Here is a 15357-nt window from a genome sequence, read left to right on the forward strand (position 1 = left end):
AACCTTTAAAAGACAGATCTCAAAAATAAAAAAAGGTCTCAAATTACTAATCTTCCATCTTTAAGAAGAGTGAAAATAATATTGCACCAAAATCAGGTATAAGGAAATTATAAAAGGAGAAATAAAAAAATAAATAAATAAAAAGTAACAAATAAGAGAAAACCAACAAAAACAAAAGCTGGCTCTTCAAAAAGATGAATAAAATTAATAAAAGATCCCAGACCCAGAACGATCAACAAGAAAAAGAATGAATGAAACAGGGAACAATGCTACAAGGCTCTAATGACCTTGAGATAAAAAGGGAGTGTTATGAGTTTTGTGACCAAAACCTTATCAACTTAGATGACATAAATTCCCTGAAAAATACAAAAACAAGAAAAAAATCAGAAAATTTCAGTATTTTACAAATAAATTGAGTATGTAACTAAAAGCTTTCCCACAAAAACCTAAAATAAAAGGTAAGCTACAGATTAGAATATTTGTCTAATAAAAGATTTATACCCAACATATACAAAAAACTGTTACATTGGGTTGGCCAAAAAGTCTGTTTAGTTTTTTCTGTAAAATGAGAGACACTTTTTTCATTTTCACCAATAACTTTATTGATTTGGATATTCTGAGTATGTTGGCTATCTCTTGCGTGGTAGAATGTTGATTGTTCTCATTTAATATCTTGATTTGATTGCTGTTAACTTCAACTAGTCTACCTGACCATGGGGCATCGTTCAGCCAGAAATTTCCAGCATGAAACGTCGTGAACCACTTTTGACACCGAATTCGATCAGTCACCGCACCTTCTCCAAACACTGCACAAATCTTTTTTTTGCATTTTAGTTGCGTTTTTATCTTTCCTGAAATAATTAAGCATAAAATACCGAAAATGTCGCATGTTTTCTTCCATCTTCTATATCAAAATGGCTACACAAAAATTCACCAATATTGCTGAGTTTTTTTAATGCATGCTTATATGACAACTGTCACAATACAATCTAACAAAACTCTTTTGAATGAAGTTAAAGACATCTAAGTGCTACTAGAGTCATTGTGCTAAAAAAGCCAAATGAACTTTTTGGCCAATCCAATAACTCAGTATAAAAGAAAAGACACTGAAGTAAAAGAGACACTTCATGAAAGAAGGTACACGAATTGCCAAAAGGCACATGAAAAGATGCTCAAAATCATTTGTCTTCAGAGAAATGGAAATTAAAAACCACAACAGGTGAGAGGATAAACAAACTGTGGCCTATCTATCCAGCGGAATACTGATTATCAATGAAGGAACAACCCGCTGATACATTCCACAGCTTAGATGAACCCCAGAAAAGCCATGCTGATTCCAGGCACAGAATAATCTTCCCTTTAGGGAATTCAGAAAAGGTAAACTGAATATATAAAAAAGGTGACCTCATATAACCAGAGCGCAGAAAGGTAGGTGCCAGTGGCTCGGAAGCGAAGGGAAGGAGACTGGGAAGATGTTGGTCAAAGGGTACAAACATTCAATGACACAGTGAATGAACTGTGGGGAACCAAGCAGAGCATGGTGATAACAGCCAATCCCATACTGCGTTCTTGAAATTTGCTAAGAAAGTACATCTTAAAAAATGGTAACTATGTGAGGTGATGGATATGTTAACTATTTCACAATGTCTATTATTTATATAATCATCATGTTCTACAATTTTTTTCAGTCATATGGCAATAAAACTGAAAAAAATAAAGTTTTGAGACTATAAGGGAAAAAAAGGCAAAAGTAATCCCAGTATTTGTCTGGGGGCAGTGGAAGAAAGGTGGTTAATTGATGGAAAGAGTAAGAGAACATCTGAAGTGACAGAAATCTTGATGGAGATAGTGATTGTGAGTTCATACAGCTTCAAAGCTCAAAACTCTGCACTTAACGTGAATGGGCTTCCATTGTATGCTTAAAAAGGAACAGAAAAAAAAAACCCTCAAGAAGAGTTTTTTCTTCATGTCTTCAGAATGACTCCATTATTAAAAAAAAAAAAAAAGTAACTCAACTGTATTTAAATCAGACCTGACAGTTCCCACATTACTTCTCAGATCACCTCTAGGACACTAAATGTGAAGCGTTCTCAGAAAAGATTTTGATGGTCAATTAAATTTGGAAATGATTCCTACCAGAGGTTCACAATCCTTGCTAGCATATTAAAGACCTCCTTTACCGAACGCCTATGAAAAACTGTCTCACGGTGTACGGTTCGGGAAATGCCAACTGCTCTAAGGATCTTATCTTAAACAATTCTCTGGGCTCCACACCCCAAAGCACAGCCACCCTGGAGTAAGTGCCTGTGAGTCTGAACAGAACACTAGACAAACAACACCTGGGTGGGCAACAGGCATCTCAAATGGTCTAGGTCCAAAACTGAACTCCTGACAATCCCTGCAGCCTTACCCTACCCTAACATCATCTTCATCAAGGTAATTAACAACATTACATCCTTCTGGTTGTTCGGGCTAAAAACCTTGACATCATTCTCGATTCAATGCTTTCTAACACCCAACAGTCAGTCAGTCAATTAGCAAAACTGCCAGCTTCACTTTAAAAATATACTTAGAATCAGGTCACGCTTCACCGTGACCACTATGGCTACCCTGGCTCCACGCTTTATCACCTCCTATTTGTATTAATGCAACAGGCCAGAAATTGGCAAACTTTGTAACGAGCCAGACAATAAATGGCTTTTCTGGGCATAAGATCTGGGCTGCAGTTACTCAACTCCTCCACGGAAACGCAAGAGCAGCCACAGACACTGTGTAAATGAGTAAGTGTGGCTGTGTTTCTATAACATTTGTTAATGAATAATGGAATTTGAATTTCATATAAAGTGCTGTTTTCTTTTAAAATATAAATTATATGATGCTTTAGAAAAGCTTCTTTTTAACATCTCTTCTCACCTTTTAATATTCAAAGACAAAAAATTTTAAAACCAAAATGGTCCTTAGAGGACATCTGCTTCAGCTCTCATTGTGTAAATGAAAAAAAAAAAGACACAGAGGAGTTTGCTTACTTTCTTAAAGGCACACAGCTACTGTTTTGCTGTGTATAATGCACAACCATGGTTTAGCACTACCCATGTATAGTGCGGATCCTTATTTTTTCCTCAAAAATTTGGGCAAAACGTGCGCATTAGACACGGCAAAATATGGTAGTTACTAATACAGTAGATTTCTAATTGAATGTTCTTTTCCACGTTAATAATTTTTAGAACTAAAGTAGCTTACAGAATGACTAGAATAATCTAACAGGTCAGTAAGAGTTTTAATTATTAAACAACCGCTCTATTTAATATACTAAGTGAAATCATTTGTTTAGTTATGAGCTGAGTATTTTCAGTTATACACAACAAAAAAAGGTATTATTATACACAATAATGTTAAGTTACCTGTTCTGATCATGGGACTAACAACCCACTATGCTTAGGGGAAAAAAATCCTTTTCTATAAATCTTTTCAAGACTGCACAATTATTTTTAAAAAGGAGAAAAATTACATGGCTTAATAGTGTATATTTACAGATTTTAGTTTGCATTTAGTCTGTTTGTTTATATTCCTTATAAGGTCTATCAAACAGAATTTACATGGAATTAAGTATTTTCTTACGAAGAGTTCATTCTGTCAGCTAAGCGGAAATTTTTATATTTTGTAAGTTTACTTGTAGAATAGACTACTGGGAAATAGAGAACAGTAGACCTTCTACTTCATTTATGTAAATGTCAACAAATTTCTGTTGGACAGAATATTAAGTCTTCCTAGTTTTTTCAATAGAAAGTTAGAGCTCACATTTCCATATATTTAACTAATACAATAAATTTTAATGTCTTAGAAAACCAGTCATTTATTTTCCATTGAAAAAGGTGACACTTGGTAGGAGCTTCACCGTCATTTCTAAAGTTATGACAGGTTTCTGCAGCAATGAGGGAAAGACAAGGGGGTGGGGACTGGGCAGGACAGAGGGAGAAAGGGTAACAGGAGGGAAGGGCGGCGGAGAACACACAGGTGCCTGGTACATCAGTAAAGTGAGCTCTTCTTTTTGTAACAATACAGAAGACACGAAAACATCTTACCAGGCTATGGGAAAGTTTCACTATGGGAAACTCTTCCTAAGGGAGACGACAATGTGCCAGGAGAGCACCTGGAACCCACAGGCAACTCCGAGAGTGCTCTCCTGCGGACACGGCTCACCCAGCGCCAACGCCAGGCAGACTTCCGTCGGCTCTCGTTACTGGCTTACAGGACAGTTGTCCCACTAAAAAGAGAGCTTTCATTGCCCTGCTTACACCTTACCATGTAACACACAGAGTGATGCAAAAATGATGATACTTTGGAAAAGGAGGCCATTAGTTGAGTTTGCTCCCCTCTTAACACTTCTTTCACAAATGCACGCGCGCACACACCACAACCCCTGCCACATGCTTTCCCATGTATAGATGTAAGCAAATGTCTGCTTGTCTACTGTATTCAAGGAGTCAGATTATTGTTTTATTTCATATAAAACTTCTGAACAGCCACTGAACCAGCCTAGTAGAATAACCTTATGATAATTTAAAATTCAACAGAAAAGGGGCTAGAGCCCAAATCTAAGACCTGGGAAGCGTCCCTTACCGCAGGCACCAGCAACTTCTTCACTTCCTCCACGGCTCTCTTCAGTTTGATCTCTGCTCTGTTTTGAGCGTCTTCCACAGTGATCAGCACGTGTAGATCTTCATTGAGATGCTCCCAGTTCGGCTTGCCTCTATTTTGTTCCTCCTTAAAAATGTACAAAAAACACTATTACGAATTTTTCTTTTCAAAAAGAAAGCATATTTTTCATAATACTAATCTATTGTCACGTACTTAAGCTATGCTTGTAGTATTTTTCTATGATGACATTATAAATATTTAGAATTATTTTCCTGGCAACACCACCCAGTGGGTCCTGACTGACCCAACATGTATCTGTTAGTCAGGGACTGTGTCCCACACCCGGAGCCAGGTGCCCGGGGCACAACAGTGAGGATGGTGACCCTTGCCCACAGAGCTCCTCTGTACTGAGACACTCGTCTCTGCTGTCATGCTGAGGTCTTCGTGAAAAACAGGCTGTTACTTCTGCATTTTACTCTAAGTAAAGAGGAGATCGTTGGGGTTACTGGCAACTTAAGTTTGTCATTATCAAGGTCGCATAGCTAATAACTGGCCAATTTAGGATCTCAATCAAAGTTATGAAAACTCAAACTCAGTGTTCTTTCCATTTTGTTACAATTACTTTTTAATACCATTGACTGAATTCAAGGTTAAGGAAAGAATATTGAAAAAAGATTATGTGGAAGAAATAAATGTCATCTATTTTAAGTATTTCAACTAGTATTTATGGAACTATTTTGTTATAATCACAGTAAGAAAAACTACCTTTCTATCATTACTAGCTTACTTTTAAAAAAGTGAACTGCAAGGTTACTCTTTAATTATTTCCACCCATAAGTACTAGTTTAATAGAGAAGATCTACATTTCATTTCCTTGATGTGTTCAATCACCTCATGAGGAATATCTCCAGGTTGGAAACAAAAAAGTTGTAAAGTTGGCCACACTTCCCTTTCACCTGAGATACAGTAATGTCAGAACCGCTTCTTGAATTAAGTTTGAGAGATAATATATATTTATAAATAATTTAAAATAAATGACTGTTAAATATAACTTAATATTAAACATAAGACTATAAACTTAAGTATAAAAATGGTATAAATAAATGCACCTGTCTCAGTGCAAGGCACCATATAAACAATAAATAATACCTCTGGTAGGTCTCTATTTACTAAATTGTGAGACTCTAATCAAAGGAAACGGGCATATGACATAGCTTTCTACTACAACTTGTATGTCTGAGAGGCCATGCTAGAAAACAATGTAGCTTAGCCAGTAAGAACAGGAATAAGTTGTAACTTCTGCCTTTATTTCTGTTCTTATCATCACTATGAACTGCATCCAAATGTTGCGAGGGGAAGAAACCAGGCAAAGCACAACATCCTAGGGGAGGCCACCCAGGTGCCTCCGAAGAGTGAACTCAGAGTCACCAGTGCGCTCACAGGCGTGAAATGGAGCTACTTAAAATCTCAAGGGCAACAGCACAGTCCATGCCCCAGAACAAAGAGCCAGAATGCTTACAGAAACACAAACAGCTGCCGCGCAAGGTGACAGTCACACTATCTGGCACCTAGTCAGAAATTAACAGGCAGGCAAAGAAGCAGAAAAACAACATACAAGAAAAAATTAATCGAAACCTAGAACTGACGTTATAAGTAACAGAAAAAGACACTGAAGTCCAGTATGTGCGCGCGCGCTGTCTGCCTGTGAGAGAGACATCGATGCATAAAGACACTGATACAAAAAGAACGGAAGAATATTTATGATTCAAAGTATTTTAGAAAGGCCTTAGAATGAAAACTAAAATTGTAAGTAATTTACTATAGAAACTTTTCTACATTGAGAAGACAAAATGGTGAGATTTTAAAAGCGAAGGATTTTTATTTACATGACAGAAACGGGAACAAGGTTGCATGTTTTATTAAAGGAATAAATTCATGAGTTGTAAAATACCTTGGTAAATGTATACTCAAGCCCATAACTTAAGTGTCAATTAAAAATACAAAAGCACAGACAGTAACACTTATCCTAGTGTTTGCTACAAAATAAAGTTTTGCTTACAGTTTTAAAACCTGTTTAAAGAAAAACTTATAGACAAAATTGGTGAAATTATAATTTAATTGTGTTCCTTCACTCCCTATCACTCTTCTAAAATGCGAGGTCTCTCTAGAAGGTATCCATCCATGTAATATGAAAAACAGACATTTACTGAAGATAAAGGATACAAGGAACACCGTGTACAGGACAGTGATGCTTCAGTCCCCTTCAAAGTAGGCATGTGGGGACCTCACACAGTTCTCCCAATCACCATCAGCTGCCCCATCGTATTTTCTTGAATCTCACTGATGGTCTGAAATCTCTTCCCTTTCAAAGATGACGTTAATTTTGGAAAAAGCCAGAAGTTGTAGGGCACCAAATATGGGCTGTAGCGGGGCTGAGTTACCTGGGTGATTTGATGCTTCTCAAAAAACTCTGCACAAGATGTGATGTATGAGTGGGCATGTTGTTGTGGTGAGCTGCCAATCACCAGTTGCTCATAGCGGCGGCCTTCTGAATCATCCAAATAGTTTCCATGGAGGAATGTTCAAGCTTAACACAAAATTGGATGCAGATTTGTTGCTCTACTCTCTCACTCATTTTGAATGTGACAGCCACACAGCACATACGCTCACTCAGCAGCGCCTACCGCCCCCACTGACTAGTACAGTGCAGTCGTCATTGTCCACGCACGTGCATTCCAGTTCAGTCCATTCCCCTTGGCTACCAGGTTACATTGATGTTGCACAAACCATTCTTGTTATATTAACAACAGCTGGACCTTTTCCAGACAGACTTTGTACAGTAGTGTTTAAAATGTACAAACTCACAAAGAAGAAAATGAGAAAGCATTTAGAAATTAGAAAGCAGATAGCCAAGTTAAGGAAGGACTTAGCCCACCCCAAGTGAGAAGGAACCAATTTATCCTGCAGACCTCCACCCCCTAAAAATGCAGGGGAAAATGGCAGCAATGAGGCAAGGGGCGGGGTAGGGGAAGGCTAAGACTGAAACTGTCCCTGACACTGAATTCTCACTAAGGAGCAGCTGAATCTCCATGTCGCTGGCCCCAGAGAGCTGGCTATCTAGCACTCCCTAATTCCCAGCAAGATTAGAAATGCATTCCTAAAGACCTCCACTTTCTGGAGCTGGGTTTCGAAGGGCAGTTCATGGGGTCCCTTATACACTGAAGTGCGAGATGTTCAGTCTTCTCTGTCACTCTACACCGCAGCAAGAGCTGCCGGCCCACTCCCTGGGGGCAGGTGACTGGGAGACCTTTCTCAGGGGAGACTAACCAGCCCAACAAAGAGAAAAGAATTTGAAGCAAGCAAGCAACCTCTGAGCAAAGAACTCAAAAATCTGCAGAGTTAGAAGCTACTGCATCTTTAAAACTAGTAGAAAATGCTCTTAAAAGGATTCTTAAATGCCCTTCAAAACATATTGGGTTGGCCCAAAAATTTGTTCAGTTTTAAATAAAAATAAAAGACATTTTCATTGTCATCAATAACTTTATTGAACAATGTATTCACTCTTTCATTTTGCTACCTTCTACCATCTTCCAGGCAACTTCATAATTCCATCTCCCCAAAACTTTTATCTTTTTCAGCAAAGGAGCTGTTCCAGGTGCCTTTTGCAGCCTTCCAGGGAGTTGAAACCCAAAGGTGCAGTGTCTGGCGGATATGGCAGATGAACCAGAACCTCCCAGCCATGCTGTAACAGTGTTTGCCTGGGCATCAGAGACACTTGCGTTATCCTGGTGGAGGATTTTGTGGGGGTTTTTTTAAATTTATTTTTTACTTTTAAATCATGTGTATTCTATTACAGCTGTCTCAATCTTTCCTCCTTTTCCCTCCTCCATCCATCCCACAGTCAATTCCCACTCAGCTGTCCATGTCCATGGGCCATTCACACATGTTCTTTGTCTACTCCGTCTCCTTCTTTCCACCACTGTCCTCCTTCCCCATCCCCTCTGGTCACTTTCAGTCTGCTCCATGTTTCCATGCCTGTGATTTATTTTGTTCGTTATTTTATTTTCTTTTACTTTCTACTGACTAATTTCAGATGCTCTTCATGAAGTACTGCTTTCAGTGGACTAACTGGAAGCATCAGTTGTTGGAATTAATCATCAGGTTTTCCAGAAGTAGCTCATAACAGAGAACTGCCTTCCAATCTCACCATATACACAACATCACCTTCTCCTGACGAAGCCCAGCCTTTGGTGAGATCGGTGGTTCACTTCGCTTGCCCCATCATCTCTTCCATTCCACATTACTGTGTCAAGTAACCACTTTTCATCGCTGGTCACAATTTGTTTTAAAAACAGAATGTTTTCATTACAGTTACATTTCAGTAGAGAATTGCATGCAGAAATAAGGTCAAGAAGGTGTCCAACCCCCTCCCCTGACTTATCTTATGTGGAACCCCAACATCAAAGCAACCAAGCTGGTGCAACTTTCAATGCTTGATTTTCAATGCTTGATTTCGATGTTCTGAGTACGTCGACTCTCTCCCATGTGGCACAACGCTGACTGTTCTCAACTAATGTCTCGATTTGATCACTAGCAACTTCAGCGGGTCTACCTGACAGTGGAGCACTGTCTAGCGAGAGATCTCCAGCACGAAACTTCGCCAAACCACTTCTGACACTTTCGATCAGTCACAGCACCTTCTCCACACACTACACAGATCTTTGCGTTTCAGTTGAGTTTTTACCTTTCTTGAAATAATAAAGCACGATATGCCAAAAATGTTGCTTATTTTCTTCCTTCTTCAATATTAAAATGGCCACACCAAACTTCATCAATTTTGGTAAGTTATTTTAAAATGCATGCTGATTTAAAACGTAAACTGAAATGACAGCTGTCACAATATGATCTAACAAAATTGTTTTGAATGAAGTTATAGACTAAGTGCTACTAGAGCCAGCCTATGGAGAAAAACGAAAGAACTTTTTTGCCAACCCAAAACCAAAATATAAAAAAGGATGACACTAAAAATGATAGTAGAAATGAAAAACTGGATAGAGTGGTTAGAAGATAAAAATTGAGGAATTCTCCCTCCAACTAGTAGCAAAAACAAGAAATAGAAAATGACAGAATAATATAAAAATTTTAAGTCTACTCCAAGAGGTTCAGAAACTGAATGACAAGAAAAAGGAAGAAAGAAAACTCATCAACAGAATACACACTTTTAAAACAAAACTGAAGGATAAGAGCTTTCCAATGAAAAAGGGTCTACTGAGTTCTCACTACAGTTGAATAAATGAGATGAAAAAAGAATCAACAGGAAACATGAAAAGCAAACACACAGTATAGTAACAAATTCTTAAAGAGTAGAAGGTTAGGGGGGGCCAGTTAGACAACAAAGGGGGAAGAAACCCACATATTCCATATCAGGCCTTACAGAATTACACATTTTTAATCTGTGACCATATCAAACCTCAGTTTAAAGGTTTTAAGATAATTCCATCCAGAAGTCACATTTATCCAATTGCAGTTCAGTCTAACTCAGGAAGAGTCATGGTTAAGTAAATTCCTTCAACACTGAGTTTTGAGATTAGCAGTTATTTAGTACAAATATAATGTCTCCTTTTGTTCTCCTTCTGTTTCTTAAATAGATAATAAAGGAGCTCTGGAGTTGAGAAATACTACAGAAGTCTATAAAAATATCCCTAAAGGTGCTATTTCAGTCATAAACAGAAAGAATGAGAATAAGACTAACGGTGCGCCCTTCTGCAAGCCCAACTACCTACACTAAGGATCCACTTCCCAAATTTCTCACTTAAAAACATAAATTGGGACCCCCCCCCAAAAAAAGGTTGAAATAAAAGAAAATGGTTAACAAAAAGAATACACATGAAAAATGGTTACCCATGATAAAAAAACAGGGGCCTGTAAGGCATTAATTTCTTTTTGGTTACATTTTGAATAGTATTTTAGGAGTCCACACGTGAGATACTAAAGGAGGAAAAAAACGCATTATTAATATTATAAATGTCTATTTTATTGCTAGTTATTATAATGCCTGCTTATGGTCACCCAAAGCAGTGTCATTTCATGCTCTGCACCAAGAAATACCCAAAACACGAAGAGCATGGGCCCTCCCCGCCGACCTCCAGGCCTCCAAGTTAGATTGCTGGCAGGGCGCATCCACCACTGCCCCGAAAGTGCTCGCAACGCTGCACCTCCAAACTGCAGCTCGCTGTACATCCCATCTCAAAACTTGTCCACAATTTATGAATCAGCTATTATTAATCCTAAGTTTTCTGAGTAGATGTGCATATTTATACTTGAGGACAAGGACGAACTGACCTTGTAGAGAGGTCTCTGAAATACAGCCATAAGCTTACCTGCACCCTGAGAGGGGCTGTTACGCATTCACCCACTCATTCCGACCCACACTAACTTCAGATGCTGTTTTTTGCTCACTGCCCCACAATATCCTTACACTTGCTCCATAAGGTAAATAAACTGGTCTATTTCCAAACACGGATTCTGATACCCATAACATCATGCAAGTTACCACCGATGTTCAGAATGCCTCTTCTTTACCCTTCTTTAATATTTACTTTTATCTTTTGCTCTAAGTATCATGCTACAACTTAAAGAGTTCTAAGTGCTTGTCCTATTCTAGTTATTCCACAGTTTAGTCCCAGTTAAATACCAGAACCACAGCTCACGGATTTTCATACTCTTAAACAGGAAGTACACCCTGGCTCTACACATATCTGGCCTTGGGCAAATATTCACTGAGTTCAACCACCGAGCTTGCGTCGTTGAGGAGCATCATCCCCATGGAGTGCCAAGCTGCGACCGGACGCACTGCGGCCTCCCCTCAGTGGTCCCCCTGCGCCATTCCCGCTGTGTCTGCCTGTGTGGCCCCAGACTCCAGCAGTCTCCCTTGATCAGCGGCTGCATGTTGGTTTCTGGCCCTGTTTCTTCCTGATCTCCTGTTGAAGTTGCCATTACATTTAACACTCTTACATTCTCGTTCTCGAACCTCTTCTAGTCATCTCTCCCAGATTTTCTGCAATGATGCTGATGAGTATGACTTTAGTACCCCACTAAAGACGCTGCTTTTCCTTTACTCTGTCACCTCTATACTGCCTCGTTTCAATGTATCAGAAGTATAAGGGTTAAAGTCTTTTTTAAACTACAAAACTGAAGTTATATTTTAATATAACAGAGCAGAGTGACAGCAAAAACATATATATATATACTTACTGTACGTAAATATGTTCAAAACAAAAAACCACTGACCTTTTGATTTAAGGGAGGTTGAAATGACAAGACAGTCTTCAAGGAAATAAAATATAAATTTATATAATATATTAAAGTTTTGTAGCATATAAAACAACTTTATAATACCATCCACACCTGATTATAGAGCAGTTAGACATGATTACCTGTAACACTTTATTATGGATCTACATTCTCGACAAGTATACTATAGAGAAGTAAATGCAAAAAACTCTCAGTCTTTTTAAGCAACAGTAAAGAAACAAACTGAGAGAAGAAAACAATGGCACCCAAACACCCACCGCTCTGCTGAGCACGATGCTAAGCGGTGAGAACACACCACCTCCCTCGCGCCTCCTAGCCGTCCTGAGCACAGCGCTCTCTGCGTGCTTACGTGTTCGCAGCAGGGAGGGGGAGGCGGACCTGACGCCCCTCACACACACAGTAAATACGCTACAGGGCATGACTTCAGAGCCTGACTCTCAACAGCTCCTTCTTAACACAAGACATCACCTACACGAGAGCCCTAAAATTAATCAGATTTCTCCCAAATAGCCTCATATATTGGTACAAGAGCCAGAAACAGAAAACTGAGATCTTCAATCTTTACAGTTTTTTCTACTCTAGTATTTACCACTAAACATTTTTTTTTTGCATGAAATCCTAAACACCTCTTATCCTCGAAGAATTTTAGATATGGTAGAAACTTGGGATGCAAATAAAAAACAAATTAATTGATCATTTGGTAAATTCAGGGTTTAAAAAAAAAAATACTGGTTTATCTCCTAATTCCACATCAAGTATCCTTAGTAAATGGATTCCTGAATAAGTCACATGAAAGACAGTATCAAAAACTAGCCAAGATGCACTAGTTAAGCAAATCTCTTACACTTACAAAAGTGCTACTTTCCAGAATGAGAGAACAAAGACACAAATTTCAAATTTCAAAGACACAAATATATAAAAATGATAAATCTGTGGCATTTACACAGAATTCCTCCAAAGACTCAATAGGCGAGGTTATTAAAACTAAAATTTAGTCTTAATGCTATATATAATGAATAAGTTCGGGATAATTACAGATTCTAACCATTACTTTTCAATAAAACATCATCCATTTCATTTTGAAGCTGCTGTTTACAGTGATGTGAACATATTTTTAAAAATTCTCAACATTTGAGAAACTATTATTTTTTATTGGTTTTTGATTAAAAACAATTTTAAAAAACTCAGTGAGTCACTGCCCTATGAAGTTTTAAATTATGCTCTAATTACAGTATCTGTCTGAACAATACAGCAATTCCATAACATAAGGCATCACAACACACTGACTGTCCCAGCCCCTGCTGGGAAACTCTTTTAATTATAGATCTGTCGTCAAGCAAATGAGCACAAGACGTCTCCCCTCCTGTGCTCTTAATGTGAAAGTTCATATGCCACAACCTCCCAGACAGGAATCCAAATGTTATATATTCAAGTAAACCAAGGTTCCAATGAACTTCTATGACTATATATCAATATACTTTAAGCCAAGTGATAAAACTTACCCATATAACCATCTCTGGTTGTTTAGGCAGTGTTCATGAAGAAACTGGATATAAAGTGATTTTACAAAATTGCTCACTGACACCAGTTATAAAGTTGACCTAAAAATATTTTTAACTTGAACTTGAGTTGAACAACAATCATGTTTTCAAAGCAAATTATTTTCTAATAATATATGAAAATTAGAATTTTATATTCAGGTTGTTGAAATTATCTAGAAAAGTCTCTATGGGCAGCAGAAATGCAATCAATGCTTATTAAATTAGGCACAACAAAACAATTTGCTAAATTCAAAGAACATTATTGTTTTATGTCAATGATTTTCCAAGTTAAAGGACTATTCTCTATACTTCTCCCTCACAAAAACCATCTATCTCCTATAATCACAACATTAAAAGACTGTCAGGTAATGATCTCCTTGCAATTTTCATATATTAATTCTACTAATTTAATTGTAATTAATGCATGTCCAAACTAAACTTAAATATCCCCAGTTCTAGACAAATACCACTGGTCTGTCACGATGATGAGCAAAATTAAAATTACTCTAGATCAGAGCTACTTGTAATATGCAAAAACAATTTTGGATGTGGCCATTTAAAAACAGAGTGAGAACAGAAATAAAGGTCTGGTAGAAGTCCTTACGGAAATACTGTTGCAAATATCTGAGCCTCAATTCCCTGACCTGTAAAACAAAGGTGGGCACAGCAGCCCAGTCCCCGCAGGGCGGAGTTCTTCATGGGTCGTGTTTGCATAACAGCACACAAGGCCCCAGCGTCTCCTAAGAGGTGTGAGCAGGCTGTTGTCTATAATCAAAGAGGAATAAATAATTGTAGGAAATGACGTAAGCGTGAGTATACAGAAGGGATAACAACTACAGAAAATAAACTACATGACTAAAGGTAATAATTTAAAAAATAAAATTGAAAAAGTACTACAGGGATAAAGAACACTAGCTTAAGAGAACCTATTTTTTAATTAACTCGGCCGATAAAAATATATTAAACATATTAAATGAAAACTCGACATTATTTTTAAATATAATTTTTAGGAGAAAGAAACTTAACGAGGACGCCTGGCACCTTGGGGCTGGAGACCCGCGGAGCGCTCAGCGGTGTGAAGGGCTGGGTGGGACGTCCTCCCCGCAGGGTGAGAGTCTGAAGCAGGGACAAAGGACGACAGCTCCAGGCTCCCAGAAAGAGGGACAATCCGGGCTTATTTCAGGAGGGTGACGCAAATCAGACTAAAAGAGCTATGAAAGGGATTTATTTAAAAAAAATTAATGACACTGAAGAATGAGTTCAAAAACTACTACTTCCATAATACTTTCCCAAGTCGCCTCCTCTGCCAGAGTTTAGCTCCCCCACTCTCCTTCCCTGGGAGCCGTCATGACTCTGTAAGAAAACCTAAGGCTGTGCTAGTGTTTTCTGCCTCTGTCATAAGGAGGCGGTAAGCATCCAGAGAGCAAGAAGGTTCCGTTACACTTTTTCCTATTTACTCGCAGTGCCGTTAAAAATGCCTAAGAAGGAGTCTGGTACAGAACCAACAGCTTCATATTTACTTCTCTGTTCTTCGACTCTGCACAAATCTGAACTTGCACTTCTTTTATGATGTTTTCATAAGTGTTTCTTGAATATGTGTATACTTGTCTTATTTTGTATGTATACATATTTTATAAATGAAATTATGCCACACATAAATGTTCTATTAATTTCTCAACATACATACATGCTACCATAATGAATTCATAGTTTTTTAATTGTTATGCATTTTCTTCATTCAACACATGTTACACTACTCTCCTTATATGTCAGAAACAATTTACCTAACATCCAACAAAATGTTTTTTATATAGTAAACACTTAAGCAACATCTGGGGCTGAATTTCTACATTATAAATTGAGA

General features: G+C 38.0%; 1 protein-coding gene across 5 annotated transcripts in view; it reads right to left on the reverse strand.

The window, feature by feature from the left end:
* The window catches only part of QKI (QKI, KH domain containing RNA binding), a 146542-nt gene that overhangs the window by 37542 nt on the left and 93643 nt on the right, over positions 1-15357 (reverse strand). For all 5 annotated transcript variants that reach the window (XM_054595379.1, XM_054595361.1, XM_054595400.1 and 2 more), the window contains exon 4: positions 4621-4764. In XM_054595379.1, coding sequence (XP_054451354.1) covers positions 4621-4764 — 144 coding nt within the window. The remainder of the gene's footprint in view (positions 1-4620; positions 4765-15357) is intronic.

The sequence above is a fragment of the Pteronotus mesoamericanus genome, unplaced genomic scaffold (genome assembly GCF_021234165.1).
Source record: "Pteronotus mesoamericanus isolate MK-2021 breed Mesoamerican mustached bat unplaced genomic scaffold, CSHL_Meso_final contig_134, whole genome shotgun sequence".
NCBI classification, from domain to species: domain Eukaryota; kingdom Metazoa; phylum Chordata; class Mammalia; order Chiroptera; family Mormoopidae; genus Pteronotus; species Pteronotus mesoamericanus.